This window comes from Eulemur rufifrons, chromosome 16 (assembly GCF_041146395.1).
Source record: "Eulemur rufifrons isolate Redbay chromosome 16, OSU_ERuf_1, whole genome shotgun sequence".
NCBI lineage: Eukaryota > Metazoa > Chordata > Mammalia > Primates > Lemuridae > Eulemur > Eulemur rufifrons.
This window is the reverse complement of record NC_090998.1, coordinates 54,522,785-54,545,022: the sequence shown is the minus strand read 5'-3', so window position 1 is coordinate 54,545,022 and position 22,238 is coordinate 54,522,785. Positions and strand designations below refer to the sequence as shown.

At 39.2% G+C, this 22,238-nt stretch overlaps 1 protein-coding gene and 2 non-coding genes across 3 annotated transcripts in view; 2 read left to right on the top strand and 1 right to left on the bottom strand.

The window, feature by feature from the left end:
* The first annotated feature begins 1,619 nt into the window (after window positions 1-1,619).
* On the top strand, window positions 1,620-1,760 carry LOC138397640 (U4 spliceosomal RNA). Its single transcript, XR_011235783.1, has one exon. It is a non-coding gene; the product is annotated as a U4 spliceosomal RNA (small nuclear RNA).
* A 7,280-nt stretch (window positions 1,761-9,040) lies between these two features.
* On the top strand, window positions 9,041-9,146 carry LOC138397684 (U6 spliceosomal RNA). The gene has a single exon (XR_011235816.1). It is a non-coding gene; the product is annotated as a U6 spliceosomal RNA (small nuclear RNA).
* A 5,600-nt stretch (window positions 9,147-14,746) lies between these two features.
* KCNMB4 (potassium calcium-activated channel subfamily M regulatory beta subunit 4) overlaps window positions 14,747-22,238 on the bottom strand; it is a 56,002-nt gene continuing 48,510 nt past the window's right edge. The window contains exon 3 of the mRNA XM_069491315.1: window positions 14,747-14,915. Within this exon, the coding sequence (XP_069347416.1) occupies window positions 14,747-14,915 (169 nt within the window). The remainder of the gene's footprint in view (window positions 14,916-22,238) is intronic.

Genomic DNA, 22,238 nt, shown 5'->3' with positions numbered 1-22,238 from the left:
GTGGTAGAAAAGAAAATCTGTTCAATTATCAGAATCAAAGTACTTCTCACTTTTCAGTGTTAAAATAAAATGTCACTGAACAGAGGTTCTCCACTCGGCGTTAAACCTCCCCAAGAAAAAGTCTCCTAAGGTGGCTAAAGAGAGGCAAATGTAAAGAGTTGAATTCTGCCCTCAGCTTGCTGGTGGGAATGGAGGGAACAGGATCAGAAGGTTAGGAGGGAGGGAGGGAGAGCAGACGGTCTCTGCCAATCTCATAGATGAGAAACCAGTGATGACCTACGAATCGGAACTCTAAATTCAGAGATAATTAATCTTGAGTTTGCAGGCTACTTGGAGGTCCAGGTAAGGAAAGGCTAGGGAATTAGGGGATTTTAATGTAGCTAACATTAATTGAACACCTATATTGTGCCAGAAACTATATTAAGCATTAAGGATTTTGCATATATTATCTTTCCATACAATATCTCATCAACTACCTTAACTAAATGGTCCAGAAAAGTAAATCCTCTTCTCAAAGTGTCTTACGCATGTCCAAGAAAGAGATTTAGATGATCTGGTAATAGTAAATAACTTTTAAAGAAACCAAATGCTGCTTCACGGCTTCAACCATATGGATTTTGTTGGAGATTCCAGAAAAAAGCTTTTGATCAAACAAAGCTGAGTTTATTAAATTTACTGCAGCAAAGGAGCCTACCTTGACAAAATCTTGGTAGTGACTCAGAAAGAGCAAGTTAGATATTTATAGGATTTGGGGATCTGGGCTCAAGTGGTTTAAGACAGGTGTTTTAAAGCAAAGAACTTACTGGGACCAAGCCAAGTTCATAAGATAATAGTTTAGAATTGGTGAAACTATGAGGTGGGGTCATGAGGTAAATCTTGATTCATTGTTATCCTAATAAATGAGCTTTTTCCTGCTCTGATTTTGGAGTTAATCTCTGGTATTTTGTAATAGCTTCTTTGAACCTGTCCAATAATTTGGCCTTCTGGGGTAGTATGAAAACAGAATCCTTAGTAGGAGTTGCCCATCTGCCACAATGACCAGGTAAGGCATTTCCTTCAACCTGCATGTTAGCCTTTTTGTTTGGCATTCTACCTCCTTAACAAACACTAGAACACTTAACCTTTCGACCATTTTTCTTTGCTGTTTTCTCCTGCACAGGTCAAGATCCTTAGTTATTTCCAAAATCTTCCCCAACTCTTGCCGTTGGTATTAATTCTCTTATCTAGAGTTAGCTGACAAGCCCTGGTGAATACAATACATTTTGCCTTCTAGGTTGACTTTAGCTCCAGTAAAAGATCATTATTCTAGGGGAGACTTGAGATCTGTGATGACACATGCAGCCTGATAATTTCCTGTTTTGTCCTAAGGTATAACCAGTCAACAAACAGGGCTAATTCTGCATTTTCTAGAAGAGTTTCTAATATATTTGTTCAGGGCATGGGCTGTTCTTGGACAGAAGTTAGGCAGTCATAATTTAGTCCTTCTTCTGGTTAAAAAACAAGGAAAGTAGCAGGATTTAACATATAACTATACTACCAGGGAGGGAAACGTTTAAGGGAGAAAGTAGTAGAATTTCATGAGAGGTAAACCTACCTGCTAAGAAACATACTGTATTTTCAGCTTTGCACAGTGGCAGTATCATAGCCAAAGAGGTTTACCTGAGGCACGATTATTACTAATTGAAAACTTTTCCCAATACCCTGTGGTGACAACTTGTAATATAGTCAGCATTGGCAATTTTTGACAGTCTTTACAGAGACTAAGTAAAGAAGAAAGAAAGAAAGAAAAAGAAAGAAAGAAAGAAAGAAAGAAAGAAAGAAAGAAAGAAAGAAAGAAAGAAAGAAAGGGTATATTCTCAGCAAGCAACAAAGATTGTTGGGAGTCAATAGAGTCTAAGGGAGACCCTACAAGCAGGTTAGCAGTAGCCTTCGCTAATGCAGCTGCAGTTGCTGTGAACCTGACACGGAAAGTGAGCTTTTGCCACTAGGTCAAAAGAAAAGCTGCAGCAAATCTCTGATAAATACCATAAAGCTGAGTCAGAACACTAAAGTCCTGTCTAGATTGCTTATGCATGAATAGGTAAAAAGGTTTAAAATGCTTAAGTTGACTAAGGGTATGACAATGTTAAAAAGATTATTTTAAATCACAAAATGTTGGCTCATATTTAAGTTCCCAAGGAAGAGTTTTGGTTACTGAAAACTTGTTTAAATCACGTAGAGGCATGGTGTTTAGAATGGTTGGAATCCTTTTAGTGGACTCTGAATGGCTGACCTGATAAAGTTTTGTTTTTGATTTTGTTTTTAGAGATGGGGTCTTGCTGTGTTGCCCAGGCTGGTGTGTAGTGACTATTCACAGGCACCAATATAGCACACTACAGCCTTGAACTCCTGGGCTCAAGCGATCTTTCTGCCTCAGCCTTCTGGGTACCTGGGACTACAGGTGTGTGCCTTGACACCATGGCACCTGGGCAAGTTTTGAATGGCTTTTCCTCTGTCCTAAGTGAGGGATTTACTCTGGGATCTTGATCTAAGTGATATAATTTGTTTTGACTTTAAGTCCTTTCTAATTTAAAACTGTAAGAAGATAGATGACATTGATTAAGAGAGTTCAATTCATTTTTAGGCTATAACAAGAGGTCATCTACATATTGGATACAAGTAGAATTGCAGGAAAATTTAAGGTTCACAAGGTTCTAGTCAGGGACTTGTGGAAAAGAAATAAATCACTGAAGTGTAACTGTTAAGGCATGTTGTTGACTTTCCCAGGAAAAAGTCAGCAGGATTAACTATGTCAGTCTACCCTAAGGAACCACTAAAGAAGGCATAGCACAGATTAACAAGTCTAGAATATGTAACCCCACAAGGAAATAGTGTTAGGGTTTAGTATCCCAGAGAGTTAGGGCGTGACTGTTTTATCTATGACCCTGAGGTCCTAAACAAATCTGTATTCTTGCCCTTTGGGTTTTTTGACTATGACAGGAGTATTATAAGGACTGGTACAAGTTATGATGAATCTTTTTATTAGGATTTCAACTATTGATTTTAGTTTTTGACCTACTGTTTTTAGTTATTGTGCAAGCTTGAATAGGTTTTGAATGTGTCAACAGGAACTTTGAGGGATTCAGCCCTAAAAATTCTACTGAATCAGAATTCTACTGAATTCTTCTGATCAGAATATAGCACCCCAGAATATACCACTTTGTCATAAGAATTATTTTAAGCTAAAGGCAACTGAGAACCAGCAGACACAGAAAATCTCTCTACCCTCCGCCTATTGCTTAAAAGCAGGGCATAATTTTTTTTTTTTTTTTTTTGAGTAGGTATCTTCCCTCCCCTCTTTCATACCAGAAAAGTTCACATTTTACCACCCCTAAAAGCGTAAACCCCCTTTCCTTTGTCTTGTCACTTTTCCATAATGCTCTTTGTTAAAATCGTATATAAGCCTCCAGGTCTAAGTGCTTTTTTGGGTCTTTACTTATTTCCTGTGGAAGGCTCTGCGGAATATGTACTGTTTCTCCTGTTAACCTGCCTTCTGTACGTTTAATTTTCAGGGCCCCAGCTACTGAACCAAGGAGGGTAGAGGAAGGCTTTTCCTCCCCTACACTATATGCATCAGTAGAATTTTGAGTCCATAAGGAGTCCAGTATGGGACTTCATGGAGACTTTCAATTTGAGTTTAATTTAGACAAAAGGATACCACTAAGTAAGTTTTCAAATTAGCCTTGGTCTGAGTCTGAATAGGGGAGTCTTTGGGGATCTCAAGGAAGGGTCTTCAGAGGAGCATTTTATCTGGCAGATTCATTTACAGATAGATCCCTCCCAATTCCGCTACTAGGGGTGTCACAAAGCATAAGGAATGTTCCTTGGTTAAAGGCCAAGGGTAAAAGTTATGGGCTGGGACAAGGGGAATACCTCCAGATTATTAGAGCTGCACCTGAGTAGATTGTTGATCCTCTAGGATATGTGATATCATAGTGCCAGGGTTAAAGGTTGGCATTGTAACACTATCAAGAAAACATTTGTAAGGCTGTTCTTTAATATTTAAAGAAACTTTTTCTTGTGCACTTAAGGGTAAAATGGCTAATAAGGTACTTGAGTCCCCCTTCAAGCACCTTTATTATTCATTCACTTTATTTTTATTCCTTCAGTTTGTTAACTAGCACAATTGTATTTCCAATATCTTGTCTGCTTATAATATTTACAGTCTTTTATCAAGAGTCATCCTTCCCTGGATGCTTCTAGTAGTTTTTATATGCAAAGGCATTAGTTTATGTTAAGTCTGAGGGCTCCAGGCCTCTTTCAAAAATTTCAGTGAGGTGTTAAAGATCTGGCCACAGGGCTATTTCCAATTTCAGTGTTTGCAGATTAAATCCCCCTTTCTGGCTTAAGGCTGTTCACAAAAAGTGAGGAAAGAGCAAGGGTCACGTATGCCTCAGTATCTACTCTTGAAAGCTACTCAAGGTTATTGAAAAGTCTATCCTTGAAGTCTTCAATCATTTCTTTTGGAAGATTTTTCATGCCAATCAAAAAATGTTGACAATTGGACTTTTTTCACTTTTTGTTCTATGATGCCTATCAAACATACTGTGACAAATCCCTCTAGCAAGGGAGGGAGGGAGAGCCAAATCCCACTATCTTATCAAAGTTCCCCACTATAATTCTGTCGGACTTTTGTGTCTTGTGTTTATTTCACTGTAACCCTAATCCATGGGTTTATCTTTCTAAGTGGCATAATTTCACCAAAAATAATTTAGAATTATAGCTAAGTTACTTCCAGATTCCTGACTTCCTGATTCAGAAACTATGTGAGATAATAAATGTTTATTGTTTTAAATTGTTAAGTTTGGGGGTAATTTGAAAATGAACACAGTAACTTTTCTGCTGTTCATCTGTTTAAAGGGTAGCATATGATATTTAAATACAAAACACACGTTAGTTTACCTTCATTGTAACTTTTTATTTTAAGGCTAAGATTGAAATATATTTTATTATTCACTCATTTATGTTTTTCCAGGTTTAACTATGCCCCAGGTACTATGCTAAGTGCCTCATTCTGTAACAGAGGGAATGGCCTGTGGAAAAAAAAAAATGGCAAAAGATATTTTCTGTCTTTTTAAAACTTTTCTCACTCTTTTTGGGAATTGAGACCTGCATCCCTGCTTCAGGCAGGTGGTCAGCAGGGGCAGGGGAATGTCTTTTGTTCTGTGTGTTATAGGAGATAGCTCAGCTGAACTATGGGCTCCATCCCAGGCCCCACACCTGGCCAGCAGAGGTCTAGGTGAGCCTTCCAGGTGGGAGAAGGTCACGGCTTTATCTTCAGCAGAGATGAGATGATTAGAGTCATTGACTGTACTTAAATGACAATAGCCTAGAACTGAGGGCCCTCCCTTTAAAAGCTCTGTATTTCTGCTTGTGCACAGGAATTTGGATTTTGAGACAGATAGTCTACCATTTTCCTCCTTTGTTGTCAAAGTAATAAACTTCTCTTTTCTTCTTCACCACTTGCCTCATTTTTCTGATGCGGCCTCATGGGCAAGTACTGAGCTTTTGGTAACAATTCCACCCTGCTTTAATGAAGAGCCTAAAACGATGTTTGATAAAGAACTTAGAAGCATATGGAAAGCACTTAATAAGAGTTAGTTGGGGGGTCATAATCATCATTATTATTATGGATTAAAGGATCAACAAAAATGTGTTTCTTGTTTCACAAGGTGGAGAGAGAAGGAAGAATCAATGGATTAACAGCCATAAAACACGTGATAAATTCTTACAATACATGCTAAATTTTTAAAATAATTGAGGTATGTACAAATTCTTATGGGATTACAGAGGAAGTGGTGATTAATTCTTGAGGGCGGGATGGAGGGAGGAGGGTGGACCTTGAAAGTGAGATAAAATTTTCTAAGACAGAAAAGGAAATAGGAAATGACATGTACAAAGGGTGTAATGGATCTGGGGAGTATCCACTCATCCATCCATTCCATAAATACGGCACTGTGCCAGCGGTGAGAAAATAAAACCAACTATCAACCCCCAATTACACCCTCATGGGTCTTACAATCTGGAGGGAGAGGTAGATAATAGAAAAATAAATACAAGCAGCAATAGGTACTGGAAAGGAAGAAAGCAGAATGAAGAGGAAGAGGATGACAGGAGAAACCTACTTATATAGGATAATCATAGATATGTGAAATGCTTCCAGGAAGAGTCTATATTTAAACTTAGACTTGATGGATCAGAAGAACCAGGTATTCAAATATGGTGAGAAGAGAGGCTCAAGCCATGGTACAGGACTCCAGGCGCTGAGCAAAGTACAGTGCAACTGAACTTCAAGGCATGTGACGCAAATGTTGACATATCAGAAAAAGGTTGTTATATGGTTTGGTATATTTTAGTAATTTGTCCTTTTTCAGAAGGAAAAATCATCTGAGCCAGGTAAATTGTTCCCTATCCACGTTGTCTGATGATATTTTGTCCCATTATTTATTCTGTCATTGTGTTCCCCATCCATCAGTAAGCTTCAGACAGAGACTTAAGAATATATCAGAGCTATTGTAATATACATCCAGATCTTGGAAAAGGGAAGGCAAGAGATACTAGATCTGGGAATCAATGCTGAGCTCACAGGGAAAACCAGGGACTAGGTGAGACCATTCAGAGAAAATCTATAGAGAAGAAACACATCTAATATTTATTGGTTAATATTCTACTTAGGATAGTACTGTGTACCCCACAATGAGTCAGTAAATGTTTCTTTGGCTACATTCTCTAGCCCACAGTGGTAGACAGCTAAGTGTCTACAGAAAGATCCTCAAGAACACACCAACATCAGCCCAGTCAGAGACTCCTTCTGCACTTTCCCATGGTCTGTTCTAGGTCCCCTCCCATCCTACTGCCATGGCTGATCAGGTTTGATTGCAGGCATTGGAATAACAGTCAATGTGTATGTGTTGTTCTTGGGGGCAGAGTCAGCTGGGTGGGTCAAGGTATGACATCCTAATTAAGCACTGCCCACCCCTCAGGCTCAGAAACCACTGCCATACGTCTAGCAGGAATCTTCCTCATGTTACTTTTCTAATGGAGCGCATACTACCTCCAACAGTGGCTGCTTCCACCCAGCCATCCTAAGTTTAAAGCAGAGATGCAAGTTTAATAACTGCTATCTGGTAAATGGGACAAATGTCCAAAGGCAGTCCCTCCACTGTTCTGTGAATTGTAGACACTTGTAGAATTTGCCAAAGAGAAAACTCCTAGGTTCATGATGTAGGGCAATGTGTGTAGTGCCTTTGGCAGTGACTCTGAAAGACTGAACACCTTAACTTGCTTTATTTAAAGAACTGATATTTAACCAGGCACATTCCCTGACATCAACACATTTTTCTTTTCTTGATTTTATCTCATTAACTCTCATATCCTGAATGATAGAACTCTTGGAGGTAGTCACACTTCTGACCTTTAACACACCTGGCTTTCACACAAATAAACACATTTCTCCCAAACTTCAAATACTATCAATTCCTCCATAGACTCAGGGTGGTCTTGTTTGAATTTCTCATCATTTCTAGATGTCACTTGAAAGTCCAAGCCCTAATTGGATAATTGGATCTTTTCCACCTGCCAGATACGTGGAGCTTGTGTGACAATATTCATCAACCTCATTAGTAGTGCTTTTGGAAGCAGAAAGGGAAAAACCTTTGTAAAGATTACTCCGTGTCAGAGACCTGCTAATGAGACACAGAATATATTTTATATACTGCAAGCTTTTGGGATATACGAATATTGCCTCTTTTCAGAGGATGCATTCATCATGCAAAAAGTAGCCCATTTTCAGTGTTGTACAGAGAGACCAGGGGAAAAGGATCATGTTCTTTGGATTTTGTCTCTGAGAAAAAAGTACCCCAGTAATTGCTTTGGATCAAAGGGAAGACACATCTTTTACTAATGCTGGAAATTGCTAAGCATGATGATGTGAAAACTTTCAAAACAGCAGTATATTAATGCTCAATAAAATGGAGAATTTAGAAAAATCTGGATTTTCTTAAATAGACCATGACTTCAGAGATGATTTCTTCCACATTGGAGTTTTGGAAATAAAAACAATCAGTTAATGATAGAACTTCACAAAAGAAAAATCCCTGTACTGGTATAGTCTTAGGCTGGTAGGGACTAAAGAAGAAGTATCTGAGAAATAAAAACACAAATTTTTAGGAAAAATTAGTTTTGAGACAATTTTTTCTTTTTACTGAACTAATGCTACACCACCTCATCACCATCACCAGAATAACAACCACCACCATCATTATCATCATCTTTGTTAGTATTTATGGACCAGGCACCATGCTAAGCACATCTCCTGCATTGTCTCATTCAGTCCTCTCCAATGACATGATATCAATCAATATCAGCCTCATTTTATAGTTGAGATAACTGAGCTAGAAATTAGGTAGCTTGCCCAAGATCACATGGTACCAAGAAGGAGAGCCAGGATTCCAACTCAGGCTATTTGGCTCCAAAGCCCATATTCCATGCCTCTTTTCCCTAGATAATTCCCCATAAGAAGCCAAATTCATTCAAATAAGCTATTATATCCCTGCTCCCTTTTCTGACACCCTATGTATCCTTCTGAATATTTTCTTATTTCCTGTAATTTTTAAATCTCCCATACTCTAGGAAACAATATTTTTCTTACAACTGGAATATATTCAGAAAGATGGAAATTCTTATTTTTAAAAAAGACTACAGATTCTATTCGATATATCCTTTGAGTATTCCAAACTGTACTGGCTGTCTCTAAGCCCTGCTCCTATACCCCATACTAAGGTAGCGCTCTCTCCCCTTACCTTCGTGAGGTATCTCCTTTTTGGGCAGAACACCAAAGTTTCTCTTACTGTTTTTCTTTTCTCTTACTGGTTTTTAAGAAAATTCTAATTTTTAATAGTTCAATTCTAATCAGAAAATTGTTAAACTAATTTAGTTAAACTTTAGTTTTAGGAAAATAAAATAATATAAAGAAGCATCTAAATTTCAGGAAACAGTGCTCGCTCGCTTCGGCAGTGCATATATTAAAATTGGAACGATATAGAGAAGATTAGCATGGCCCCTGCGCAAGGATGACACAAATAAAACAATAAAAAAATTAATTAATTTCATGAAACAATCATTCTTTTCAGACCCAACTCTCTTCTCACACTCAACACAGTTTATTTATGTCAATATGTACAATGTATATAAGAGGAATGTAGTAAGGAACTGATCATATTCCTTCCTATTCATTCTCCCTTTCCTCGTTTCAATAATAGGCCCTGTGTCCCAGGTTTCAGAGGGCATGGCTGCCCAGCAAGAGGCTCCTTTGCAGCTCCTTTCTTTCTACAATAATATACATAAAATTATATGTGCCACTCCTGCTTCTCTTTCTCAAAATGTATATGCTTGCTCTTTACTTTCTTTTCCTCTTCCCAGGGGCTGATCACGATGAAGGGGACACTCAAGGGACTGGCATAGAAACAATGTAGGAGGAATGTTAAGTTCCTGCACAATTTCATGGACTCTCTCCTGATGGCTACTTGAAAGAAAATAAATTATCTTATTGAAACTACAGTATTTGGGGGCTCTCTGTGCTACAGTGGCTTAGCCTATACCCTAATAGTTTTAATTTGAGTATCAGAATATTATTGACTGAGTTCTGTCCCACCAAAACTCATAGGTTGAAGCCCTAACCCCTAACATAACTATATTTGAAGATAGGGTATTTAAGGAGGTAATTAAGGTTAAACGAAGTCATAAGGAAGGGCCCCTAATCCCACAGGACTGGTGTCCTTATAAAAAGAGGAGATTAAAACACACATGGAGACACCAGGGGCACAAGTGCACAGAGGACATGCAGCACAAAGGCGGCCATCTGCAAGCTAAGGAGAGAGACCTTAGGAGAAACCAAATCTGCCAATATCTTTGTCTTGAACTTCTAGCCTCTGGAACTGTGAAAAAATAAATTTTGGTTGTTTAAGCCACACAGGCTTTGCTATTTTGTTACGCAGTTCTAGCTGACTAACACACAGAAATGGAAAAATGCTGTCATAACAAAAACCTAAAATATGTGGCTTTGGTATTATTGCCAGGCAGCAGGCAGTGAGGAAATAGATATTGCAGGATGGAAAACTAGAGACCCGTTATGTGTTGACTAACCGTTAGGTAACCAGCAGCAACAACGTGGAAGGCAGACTAGCTACGGGGAAAGTGGTTAGAAAAAAAGAGTGGTGACATGTATTGGCTGTTTCTTGCTGTTCTAATAAGGTATTATGAAAAATAGTTGGAAAAAAAAGGTTTGCAAGTAGGTAACATAACAGCTTTTTACAGAAGCTGTGCCTATACCCTGAAGTCCAACTGTTTCTGTATTCCAAACAGCAGATGTGATTATTATTTAGAGACTTCCCCAATAGTCTTCACTAATTATTACTGGCCAGACAAGGGCAGTCAGCTCAGCAGAAAAGGTCAGATGAAGGGTGCTGCATTCCTACTTAAACTGTTGTTGCAGAAGGCCTCAAGGTGGCTGCCATGAAATTGAGGGACAGAGATATGGGCCAAGCACAATGACTCGTAAGAAAGATGCTGCTGGCTTAAGAACTATAACCAGAGTAGCTCTTTGGTTGTGGTTACTTTCACATGAACTGACTGAAATCAAATGGACCAGAAACCTACTATGTTTTTGATAAAATTATGTCACCAATGCTATGATCACCCTTAAGATGCCAGATGAACATGCCCCCACATACACACCAAAAATTCATAGGTTACTATTAATTCAGTTCTTATGATGAGACTCATAATGCCATCCCAATACCAAGAGGGGATGAAAAGGTTTATCACTCACATACTGAGACTTTCCAGGGAGATAAAGCAGGCTCCCAAGTGGGTCCAGAAATGGCTTAACTGGTTTGGCATTTATTGTTCCTGGAGTGTGAGGCTGGAGTGAGGGTTCCTGCAAGCAGGCCAGAGCTTGTGTGATTTGATCTTCTTGCTGGGACCAGAGAAAGATTCACCGAGGCTCTCATCAGCTTGCCCAGAATGTGGAGTGTAAGGGGAAAGAGAATGGTGAGGCTTGAAAGCTGTCAGCAACCAAACATCAAAAATGATGTTGAAGTCTTTATCACAACCAAATGAACTATAACCCTGGCCTATAAAAGGCTGTTTGTTCAATCCCTAAGGCAATCTAGGTCAATAAATCTGTACCAGCAAACAGGGGGCTACAAAATCCATGATACCCTCAAGTTGCAGATGTGGCCATAGAAGCTGATGAGCAAGAGGTCAAAGTAGGGGCCACAGAAGACAATGGACAAGGGAGTTTCTCCCAGGGAGCAGATTCGTGGCTTCACCAGGGAACTTCCTTCCTGCCAGGGCAAGGGATCTTTCCCATGCCTGCTCAGCAGATTTTCATTGTGACATGGGCATCAACTGCTATCCATTAGTCGTCTTTAACTCTAGTATTCATTCTCCTCTTTTTAGTTTTAATAATAGAAACTTTCTTCTAGAGACTTAGTAGGACACATGTCTATCTAGCTGGAGACACTGAGTATAGCTATTTAGTAAGTACTCATGAATGGACTGTGGGCAGAAGAAGTGATGGGTGAAACGTCCTTAAAAGGAAATTGCTCCCAACTTCCTCTCTTTTCACAGGTTGGGAAGTGGATGTGCTTCCTTGAGCCAGCTTTGACCATGGAATGAACAGTACCCTTGGTAACGAGAGAACCAACAGTCGATGAATCTGGATCCCTTGATTACCTACCCTGGCAATCCAACTACTTCTGGATTGCTATTTGAGGAAGAAGTGAACTTTCTATCTTACGTGAGCCATCACATTTTGAGGTCTCTTTGTTAGCAGAACTATTTCTGACTTATACAGAAAGAGAAAAAAATTATTAAGAAGCTTCTTTGCCTTTTATGAACTTAAAATGTTCTCTCCTTTTTCCTTTGAGTTTTACCTTTAACAAGTATAAATAAGGAGCCTCAAATTTAACTGGTGGTAAGCAAGTAAGACCTTAAAATTATATGTGACCTCATGAATTCAGTGTGCTTCTCCCATTTTCCAAAAATCAACCTACAGAATACAGTTTGTATACTTTTCGGGCCTAAATGAAAGCACTTTGTTAATATAAATGTATGAGTATCAAACTGATAAATGAAAACTCAAATTGATATATATTGACTTCCTTTTTTCAATACATATGTAATATTCATGCACTATTTTTATCTACTCTCTGCAATCAATCATAATTAGATTAAGATAAAATGGATAAAGGAGACTTCTTCTCCCACAATGTGATGTAAAGATGATGATTTTCTCTGATTCTCAGTTTCCTGTTACTCTATGCTTCAGAATAGTTCACTGTGTTGCTAAGACAACAAGGATGCTGCAACAGGAAGCTGGGATTGAAGTCAAGGAACTGTAGCTGCCTCAAAGGATGTCATAAATAGTGTGGTCAAGGCCTTTTTCACAGTGAAACCTGTAACATTTGAATTAGAAAAAAAATGATTGGAGCTGGGAATGGTGGTGCACGCCTGTAATCCCAGCTAGTCAGGAGGCTGAGGAGGGAGGATCGCTTGAGCCCAGGAGTTTGAGGCTGTAGTGCACTGATTATGCCTGTGGATAGCCACTGCACTCCAGTCTGGGCAACATAGCAAGACCTCATCTCTAAAAACAAAACAAAAGATTCTACTCACCCAACACCCTTCCACAGACTATGACTCTCAATTACTTATGTTCTAAAATTAAGAAAATGTTGGTATGTAGACTACAAGTCAGGAAATCATCATTCCATTAATACACACCTTTTTTAGAACTCTGTAGAAATAACTGAGGAGAACTTGTCTTTAAATTCCAATTTGCCTTTATTCTAATAGAAGCATGTCTGAAGAATACCGGATGAAAGCAAAAAGAAATTACGTTGTCCGTTGTTCCTCCACTAAAGATGTACATCTCATCTAAACACAGGTCTGATTCTACATGGTCAATAGGGTAGCTTTGATATTCACTGAGACCTGTGACTGATACCTGGAGTTTGAGTTTACGAACAGATGTGAAGTATGGTCTCCTCAGTAAGCGTTTGAGAAAGGCACAGAACGCTCAGCAGCAGCAGCAGTGGTGTGAGCGGGTTGCATCTTCAGCTTTGTCCAAGCAAACCGAACAACTGCAGCAGTCTTCCTGTTGTAACACCCGTAGCATCAAGGACAAAGAAAATAAAAACAAAATGCTAAAACTAATTTTGAATTTTTTGCGGGGGAGATAGGGTCTCACTCTTTTGCCCCAGCTAGAGTGTAGTGGCGTCATCATAGCTCATAGCAACCTCAAACTCCTGGGCTCAAGCGATTCTCCTGCCTCAGCCTCCTGAGTAGCTGGGACTACAGGTACATGCCATCAAGCCTGGCTAATTTTTCTACTTTTTGTAGAGACAGGGTCTCACTCTGCTGCTCAGGCTGGTCTCAAACTCCTGTCCTCAAGCAATCCTCCCACCTCAGCTTCCCAAAGTGCTGGGATTACAGACACAAGCCACTGCGACTGGCCTTGAGATTGTTTTTTGCTGATCTAAAAGAAAAAAAAAAATGAAAACAGTTAACTAAGCTGAAGAGTGTCCTTCACATCATGTATATACTATTTCACAGAGATAAAAATCCATAAAAAGTAACATGAATAGATGAACAAGGGAACCCAGTGCTCTTAGAGCTTGAACAACTTCTTCAGACTCATCTCCCTAAGAGTAATTGGGCTGGGCACAGTGGCTCATGCCAGTAATCCCAGGACTTTGGGAAGCTGAGGTGGGAGCATCACTTGAGGACAGGAATTTGAGACCAGCCTGAGCAACACAACAAGACCCCTATCTCTACAAAAAAAAAAAAAAAAAAACCAGAAAAATCAGCTGGGCATTGTGGCTCACACCTGTAGTCCCAGCTACTCAGAGGGGTGAGGCAGGAGGTTCACTTGAGCCCAGGAGTTTGAGGTTGCAGTGAGCTACGATGTCACCACTGTACTCCAGCCAGGGTGACAGAGCAAGACCCTCTCTCTCTCAAAAAATAATAATAATAATAATCTGGTGAAAAATAATAAATAAGCAAAGGCAGGTATTGGAGGATATGCTTCCCTAATCTTTGAGGGTCCCTGACTTAAAAAACACAGAAATGACTGGAGGCTCAGTTACCAGTGCAGTATCCCTTTTTCAAACAGGCATCAAAAGGTACTCTTCAGTTGTGGAAACTGAGGGTTATACAGTAAAGTTAAAACTTCTGCAGGAATCTGTTGTCGTTAATCTAGAAGAATCAAGTGAAACCCAGAAGATGCCCCCTTTTTTCACCCTGGTGTTATAAGCATAAAAAAAGAAATAGAAAAGAACACAGACCACTCTATTTTAATATTTTTAAGCAGCATAAATCATAATGGTTTGTATACTACACTGTACAAATAATATACTGTTACTTTCCAGTGAAAATTAACTTCTCATAGGGTTTTCTGAAATGGTTACTCAGTACAGCTAAGAGCTTGACCCTTTAGCCATTGCTACGACACGTGGAATACAAGCTACGAGGTCCTAAGTCTTCCAGTTGTGCCTGTTTCTGCTGCCACTGAGGGATGACCCTCTCGGAGACCTGTCGTGGCCCCTTCCATCTCCTGCACCAGGAAACACGGGCTCCGCAGGTGGACGTGTGCTGATGAACGCAGCTTCTGTGCTCCACTTCTGTGCTTTCCACAGCCTTCTTCCCTTTAAGAGAACTTGCGCTTCTTCATGGCTTCTGCCTTGACTGCAAGGCTCTTGGCACAGATGGTCAGGACTACAATGAGAACGCCCACCACAAATGTCACCAGGGGCCAGAGGAAGCAATGCAGGAGGGCAATCTCATCATGAGTGCGATGCAGGAGCACGTCGTCTGGTCTGCAAGGCGGTGGAGAATAAGAAAGAAAGAGAGGTCAAATGCCTTGGCATGGCATTGAAAACTCTACAAACCTGGAGCCAAACTTGCTTCCCAGCCCAAAAGGAATAGTCACGATTGAAAGCAAAGATCTCGCTCTGACTAAATACTGTACTTTGTGCTTCAAACCCATTATGAAAAGTTTTGAGCTCTTGAATCAAGTAATTGAGTAACTGGAGCAAATTTGTACATAAATTATAATTTACAAGCTACAAAGTGTCAAAAATGTAGCAATTTCTTTTCTTTTTTTTTTTTTTGAGACAGAGTCTCTCTCTGTTGCCCAGGCTAGAGTGAGTGCCGTGGCATCAGCCTAGCTCACAGCAACCTCAAACTCCTGAGCTCAAGGGATCCTCCTGTCTCAGCCTCCCGAGTAGCTGGGACTACAGGCATGCGCCACCATGCCCGGCTAATTTTTTCTATATATATTTTTAGCTGTCCATATAATTTCTTTCTATTTTTAGTAGAGATGGGGTCTCGCTCTTGCTCAGGCTGGTCTCGAACTCCTGAGCTCAAACGATCCGCCCACCTCGGCCTCCCAGAGTGCTAGGATTACAGGCGTGAGCCACCGCGCCCGGCCAGCAATTTCTTATGCTATTATTTTCTTCCATTCTAAGTTGTTTAATGTATCCCATTTTCTCATGCATTCTCTAATGTCTGCTGTTCAAGGGGCTTGAATCACTTTAAAAATTACCAATGGGTGAGTATTCTCCACCAAACCCAAACCAGACCTCAGATGTAGGTGGGGCCCAAATGATCTTAATTCAGAAAAGTCTGTTAAAGTCACTGTTTGAATTTAGTCAGAAAGACAGATTGTGTTGCCCTCAGGTCAACTCAGCTTTACCATGTGAACTAGAGGTTTTTAGTAATAAGAAGACAATGGTTGAATTGAATGCGTTTTTCCATGCTTCTGGGTGGGATTGGCCACCATTTTAAACCACTGACCACTTTCTTGATAAATCTTGCAAAGTCTTAGCAATAGATTTCTATCTTATCAATGTGGGGCTCTATTTTTCAATTCCTGCATTGCTCTTATTCACAAGATGTGAAGATGAGGTATGCTCCACAAGCCATGGTCTCTCATCTTTGGCCATGAGGGAGAGATCTTGGGAATTCAGCTTTCATACAGGAGGTTTGCATTTTGTAAGATATTTCCATTTCATCCACAGGAAGGTTTGTTCTATTAGAGTAGCTGTGCTTCCTCCAGAAGAAGAAGAAAACAACGCAGAATAATGAGTCCAGTTGCTCTCAAGAACATCAAAGGCTTCAGAGCACAAGGGCAGTGCATTTAATAGAAAAATGCATTCCTAGGAGTGCTCATTAGTCATAGCTCTCATAATTCAGAACCTATTTTCCCAGAAGACTGACAAAGGATATTGTGTATTTCTTTTTACCTTTAGTGGAGATATGTGGCATTAACAGAAATAGTTTTACAGACTGGCTTTAAAATTATATAATCCTCACATTTTTTTCCCATTGGCACAAAATATAATTTCAAATTTTACACATAAAGTGAGTTGGTTTTTTTTTTTTTTAGAGATGAAGTCTTGCTTTGTTGCCCAGGCTGGACTCAAACTTTAGGGCTCATGCAATCTTCCCACCTCAGCCTACCCAGTAGCTGGGACTACAGGTGTACGGCACTGTGCTGGGCCATTTTTTATTGATATTTTATTTCATAATATTTCAACTAAAATTTATATTAAGTAAATGTAGAGTCATTGTAACAATTAGGTAAAAATCATCCCAGCGTGCAGAAATGACTCCTTTTTCTGAACTCCTATAGCAACACATTGTCTTCAAGACTGATGCTACCATTATTTAATGTGTATATATTAATGTATATACTCTTTTTTTCCTGTAAAGTCCATTATGGCAATGACTTTGTCATTGCCTGTTATTTTACAAATAGCTGTTGCTAAATAACTGCTTGCTGCTGAGGAAGAGTAGCCTGCCCTTGTTGCAGTCTTATTATCCACACAAATGTTCAAGAAACTTCATGCCCGGAGTCTAAAAACGTCAAGGTCGAGGTACAAAAATAGTCAAGATAACCACTGTCGTATTTTAGAGTCTTTGAAATCCCCATCCCAGCACTACCATGATTCTTCTTTTCCCAGCTACAGGTGCACAGCTGTCAGACACCGCTACCTAAGTGTGCAAAGGAAGATAAAAGCTGTCTCTCAGACAGTCTTCCCTTCTGCAAAGGACAGTTATACTTCTCCAGAATATACTGGTACAAAGATGAGTCCGAAATTCTTCATCAAAAGGGCTAGAGGTATACAACAATGTGGATGTACTTAATACCAAAGAACTGTACACTTAAAAATGGCCAAAATGTTAAAAAAAAAAAAAAAGAAAGAAAGAAAGAAAGAAAGAAAATTAAAGAAACAAGGGTTGGGAACTTAAATTTTTAACACTATTTTAATAAATGTGCATGTAATTTTCATAAGTAACGTTTTTTACAACTAATTTTCTAGTAAAATGCTTCCATGTGGATCCTACTTTGTATTCCTTCTCCAGTCACCATTACTGACGTGGAATCCTTTACCACAACATTGTGCAACCAAGCCTGAAAAATAGCCCAGATGACAGTGGTTGGAACCATTATACATATTTTCTGAAACACAGTTTCAAGAACATGTACTGAAAAAGAATGTGAATAAAAAAGGAGAAGAGGAGAGAAAATAATAAGTGGAAAATTCTGGACACAGATATTTGTTCTACTCAGAAACTTCTTGGCGTTCCATCCCCTGTCAGAGCACTTGGGGCAAAACTTTAATATTGCAAATGACAAAACAATATCGTTCACTATGAGTTAGCCATGTTGAACCTATAATCGCTTCAAAAGCCTTTGAGGTAGAAATATTAATATTATATATAAGTGCCTATATTTCTTTAAAAATAATTTATGTCTGTTTCCATCTCATACAGCTCTAAGATGCCCTGCAGTCTTCTCCTTCAATAGGAATAACTTATTTCTCTGCACAGTAATGCTAAAGTTCATCATCCTGCCGTACTGAGATTATTTCTAAATTGTTCCTTGTATCCTGATTAAAGCCTGGCTCATTCAAACTGGGTTTGTAGTGAAGGCACTCCCCTGCCTCAGTTTCCTCCAATTTTATCAGGCAGGCAGTTTTCAGATGGTTTAGCCAAAAATTATTTGCAAAGGGGTTTGGGCTTAGAATTCTATAATTATATGGTGAGGACTGAACATTTTTTTTTTTTTTTTGAGACAGAGTCTCACTTTATTGCCCGGGCTAGAGTGAGTGCCGTGGCATCAGTCTAGCTCACAGCAACCTCAAACTCCTGGGCTTAAGCGATCCTACCGCCTCAGCCTCCCGGATAGCTGGGACTACAGGCATGTGCCACCGTGCCCAGCTAATTTTTTTTTTCTATATATATTTTAGTTGGCCAGATCATTTCTTTCTATTTTTTTAGGAGAGACGGGGTCTCGCTCTTGCTCAGGCTAGTCTCGAACTCCTGACCTTGAGCAATCCACCTGCCTCAGCCTCCCAGAGTGCTAGGATTACAGGTGTGAGCCACTGCGCCTGGCCGAACATGAACTTTAAAAAAAAAAAAAAATTACTGTTTTCTATATTTGGCAAACTAGATAAATTACATGAGAAGATCTGAGTATGATACAATAAAATCAATGGTGACAAGAACATAGATGTGAACTAAAATAAAATCTTAAGCTCCACCCCCCCCCAGCTGACTGAATGGACCCCCTCTTGGCCAAGAGGACCTCAGAAATACCCTAAAGATGAGTTGCTGACCATGAGAAGGGTGTTCAGACACCCCTCATCATGCCCCACTTCCATTCCTGGAGACATCCTTGGTAGCTCATTAACAGGACTAAGACTATGTAAGACAAAGCTTAAATCGCCCCTGCAGGTCATCAGTTACTTAACAGATCACTTGAGTCTGGGCATATATCCAGTGGCTTGTCTCTGATCAACAGACTTCTTTACCTTAACTTAAAACATTCCAAGCCTTTATACGAAGCCTCATTTCTTTAACCAATTACAAATCAAAGAATCTTTAAACCCACCAATAACCTGTTAGCTCCCGCTTTGACATGTCCCACCCTTTTGGGCCAAACCAATGTATGCCTTCCATGTATGCCTTCCATGTATGGATTTGGGACTTTATGTGTAATTCCTGTCCCTGAAATGTATAAAATCAAACTGTAACCCAACCATAGTGAGTTCACTTGCTCAAGACTTCTTGGGCATGGCTCCGTGCTCAGAATAAACCTCTTTAAATTATTTTACGGAGTTTGGCTTCTTTTCCGTTGACATAGACAATTAGCAAAAAAGGATAATTACTCTGTATCTAAGGACTTCAAACAAGCAAGCAAGAGATATCTATTGAAGTATGTAGAAACACTAATGAAAAGTACTTTTTTTTTTTTTAATCCCTGGGTGGGGGGTATAAATATCATGAAAAAAAGAGTAAGTGCTGAGGATACTCGTAGAAAAACTTTCTTAAGCATTGCTGCTATCCTGAGTCAAGCTTTGAAAATATATTGTGATAATTATGGTCAGCATTTATTATGTGCTTTCTACCCACCAGGTACTGTGGTTGGACATTTCATTTCATTTGATTCTTAAAATAATCCTGTGCTTGAGAAATTTTTAATTTTCACTTTACAATAAAAGAAACTCAAGCAAAGATTACACAATTTAAAATAAGGACATGATTTGAAACCATGCCTGTATGATTTTTAAACCTGTACTCTTTACCCTTATGCCAGCTTTTCTCAAATTAAAATCATCTATGGTCCTTGCTGAGATGCAGTTTCATGGGTTTCAACCCTTGATTTACTATGTTAGAATCTGAGCTTGTGGGGTCTAGACATCTTCATTTTAGAGAAGCTCTGGGATAATTCTAATATATACTTAAGTTTAAGAAGCACTGTGTAAAGTTCTCATAGTTAAAAAATGTATTATGAAACATGACCCAATTAAAATTTCCTAATTGATACTTATGTCTAGGTCATTTTCATGGTCTCTGCATTTAGAAAAATGCAGAAAATGTGCACTCATAAAAATACTGGAGGATAAGACAGAAGGAAAGCTGGGGGTTGGAAGTGGGAGGAGGCAAACATTAGTGGTGGGGTGGGGAGTGGGTTAAGGGGTGGAAATACAGACTGTGATGCTATTTGCCCAGAGGGGGCCCTTTGTTCTAATTGGCAGAAAGGCACCCCATAGGCTAGCAGCAGCCCAGATAAAAGGACAAGGATTTGGTGGGTGTCATCCTAAATACAGAAAATATATTCCCTTTGACTTTGTCTCACCAAATGAGAGTTCTTCCATTCCACAGTGCTTGTTCTATCGGCTAATAGAGAGAGAAAAGGGTGACCACTTTTTTTTACTGAGAAGGAAATTTCTTAAACTTAACCAGTTCATGTAAAAATCTGAACTGCATTATAATTTACTAGTATTGCATGATGGTCACTGTACCAAGACACAAGATGGTCCACTTCAAAGTGCTTTCTCCATGAGGTCCGATAGGAAATAGAATTTCTAGATTTATAATCACAAGTACTTCTTGCTTATCTGAGCAGAAAATTTTCCTTTTCAGGTAGGCTCTAAATCTTGTTTATTATTTATAACATGACCTACTTTTAAAAAGAATCTGAAATAGATAACAATAAAAATGAAACAAAAATAAAACACTTGAGCACAATAAAATCCTTAATCTGACAGTAAAGAATGAGTGCAATGTAATTAGGATGGGAAAAAATTAAAATCCCAGGCCAAGAAAAGCTCCTGCTTTAAACCCAAGTGAAACTTATTTCTGAGCATCCTAGCACCCAAGGTAAAAAGAATGGTGATGAGTTACCCTGCTGTCATCATATGAAAAAAGGGTGACGATTCATCAGTATAAACTTTTTGCTAGGACTAAATTCAAAGAGAAATTATTTTGTGTGCATTTTTACATAAAGTAATCTGTACAACACACTTAAAAGGCCCTTAAGAGCAGTTTTACAAAGCTGGCTAAGGATGAAATCATTTGAGGGTTTTTATAATACAATACTGATTCCAAGGCCTCAAATCTGCTGAATCAGACTCAGGTTTTAAACAGCTTTCCAGGTGATGATGATAATTACTCACTTAATGCTTTTCAAATATCAAATGTATCGGCCTGGTTTTTGACAACAGCCGAAGAGCGAATTGTTCAAGACTGAAACCCCGAGGTGCCTGGGGTGCAGGCATTCTGTGTCGCTGGGTGAAAGGAGTCTCTGTCAGGCTAGGTTCCCAACATGGAACTGGCAAAATTACATTTTACAATAAAAAAAGCCAAAGAACCTGTCATGTGTTCTTTCCTAGACAACTTTGTCTGCTTGGAGCTACGTTTCAGACAGCCTCAGAAAGTTTTCCATGAAAGTCTCAAATGTATAAACAAACATTTAAATGAAATGCCATAGGCAAAAGAGGTGACTATGTCACAGATTTTCAGGCAGAAGTTACTGATCATTGATATCCAATCTGGAAAACCTTGATCTGAGTATTATTAAATATTTTGGGTTTTTGCAAGGCTCAATGATATATAGGCTTTGTAGAAGGAGACTGAACTAAAACACGTACCATGAAAAAACCTAACTTGATCTATTGATTCATGATTTTTAAAAGAGTTGAAAAGATTTTTTTCTACTAAAAGATGTTAAAAACTGGCTGACAAAAACATTGAATTTGGTTTTGGCATAAATGAACTGTCTTTACTGAGGGTGCTTAGCAATGTGTCTAGTCGCTGTCTGAAGGTATCACAAGACCTTGCCAAGAGGAGAGAAGAGCTTGCTTGTATTCCCCATGTGACCACAGAAAGGCAGCTGGACAGCTAATCTAGAAGCTATACCAAATTATGTTATAAATTGCAGTGGGAATACAAGGACCAGCACACAGAGAGCCTCTGAAGCCCTCTTTATGTTGAATCGGTCTATTGCGGGAACCCACTCAGAACCCCAGAGTTGGTAAACTGATCATTATAAGCCGAAGACATTTGAGATTCAACAAATGACTAAAAGCAGCAACTTCTGGGATATGAAGCTACCATAAATCCCCTCTCCAGGGGAGTTTTATGGCCCTGAAGAAGACAGACAGTCCACGAATATCTGTAAAAATACACATTACCACAAAGTTGTCCTCCTGAAAACCTTCTTTCCTAAAGAAACCCCACTTGTCCTTCCCATAAGAGCCTTTTCTTTCCCCTCCCTTCCCCCTACTAAGTTAGGTATATAAGCCCTGAGTCCAAACACTTGCTATGAATTTTTCTGTGAAGCCCCATGA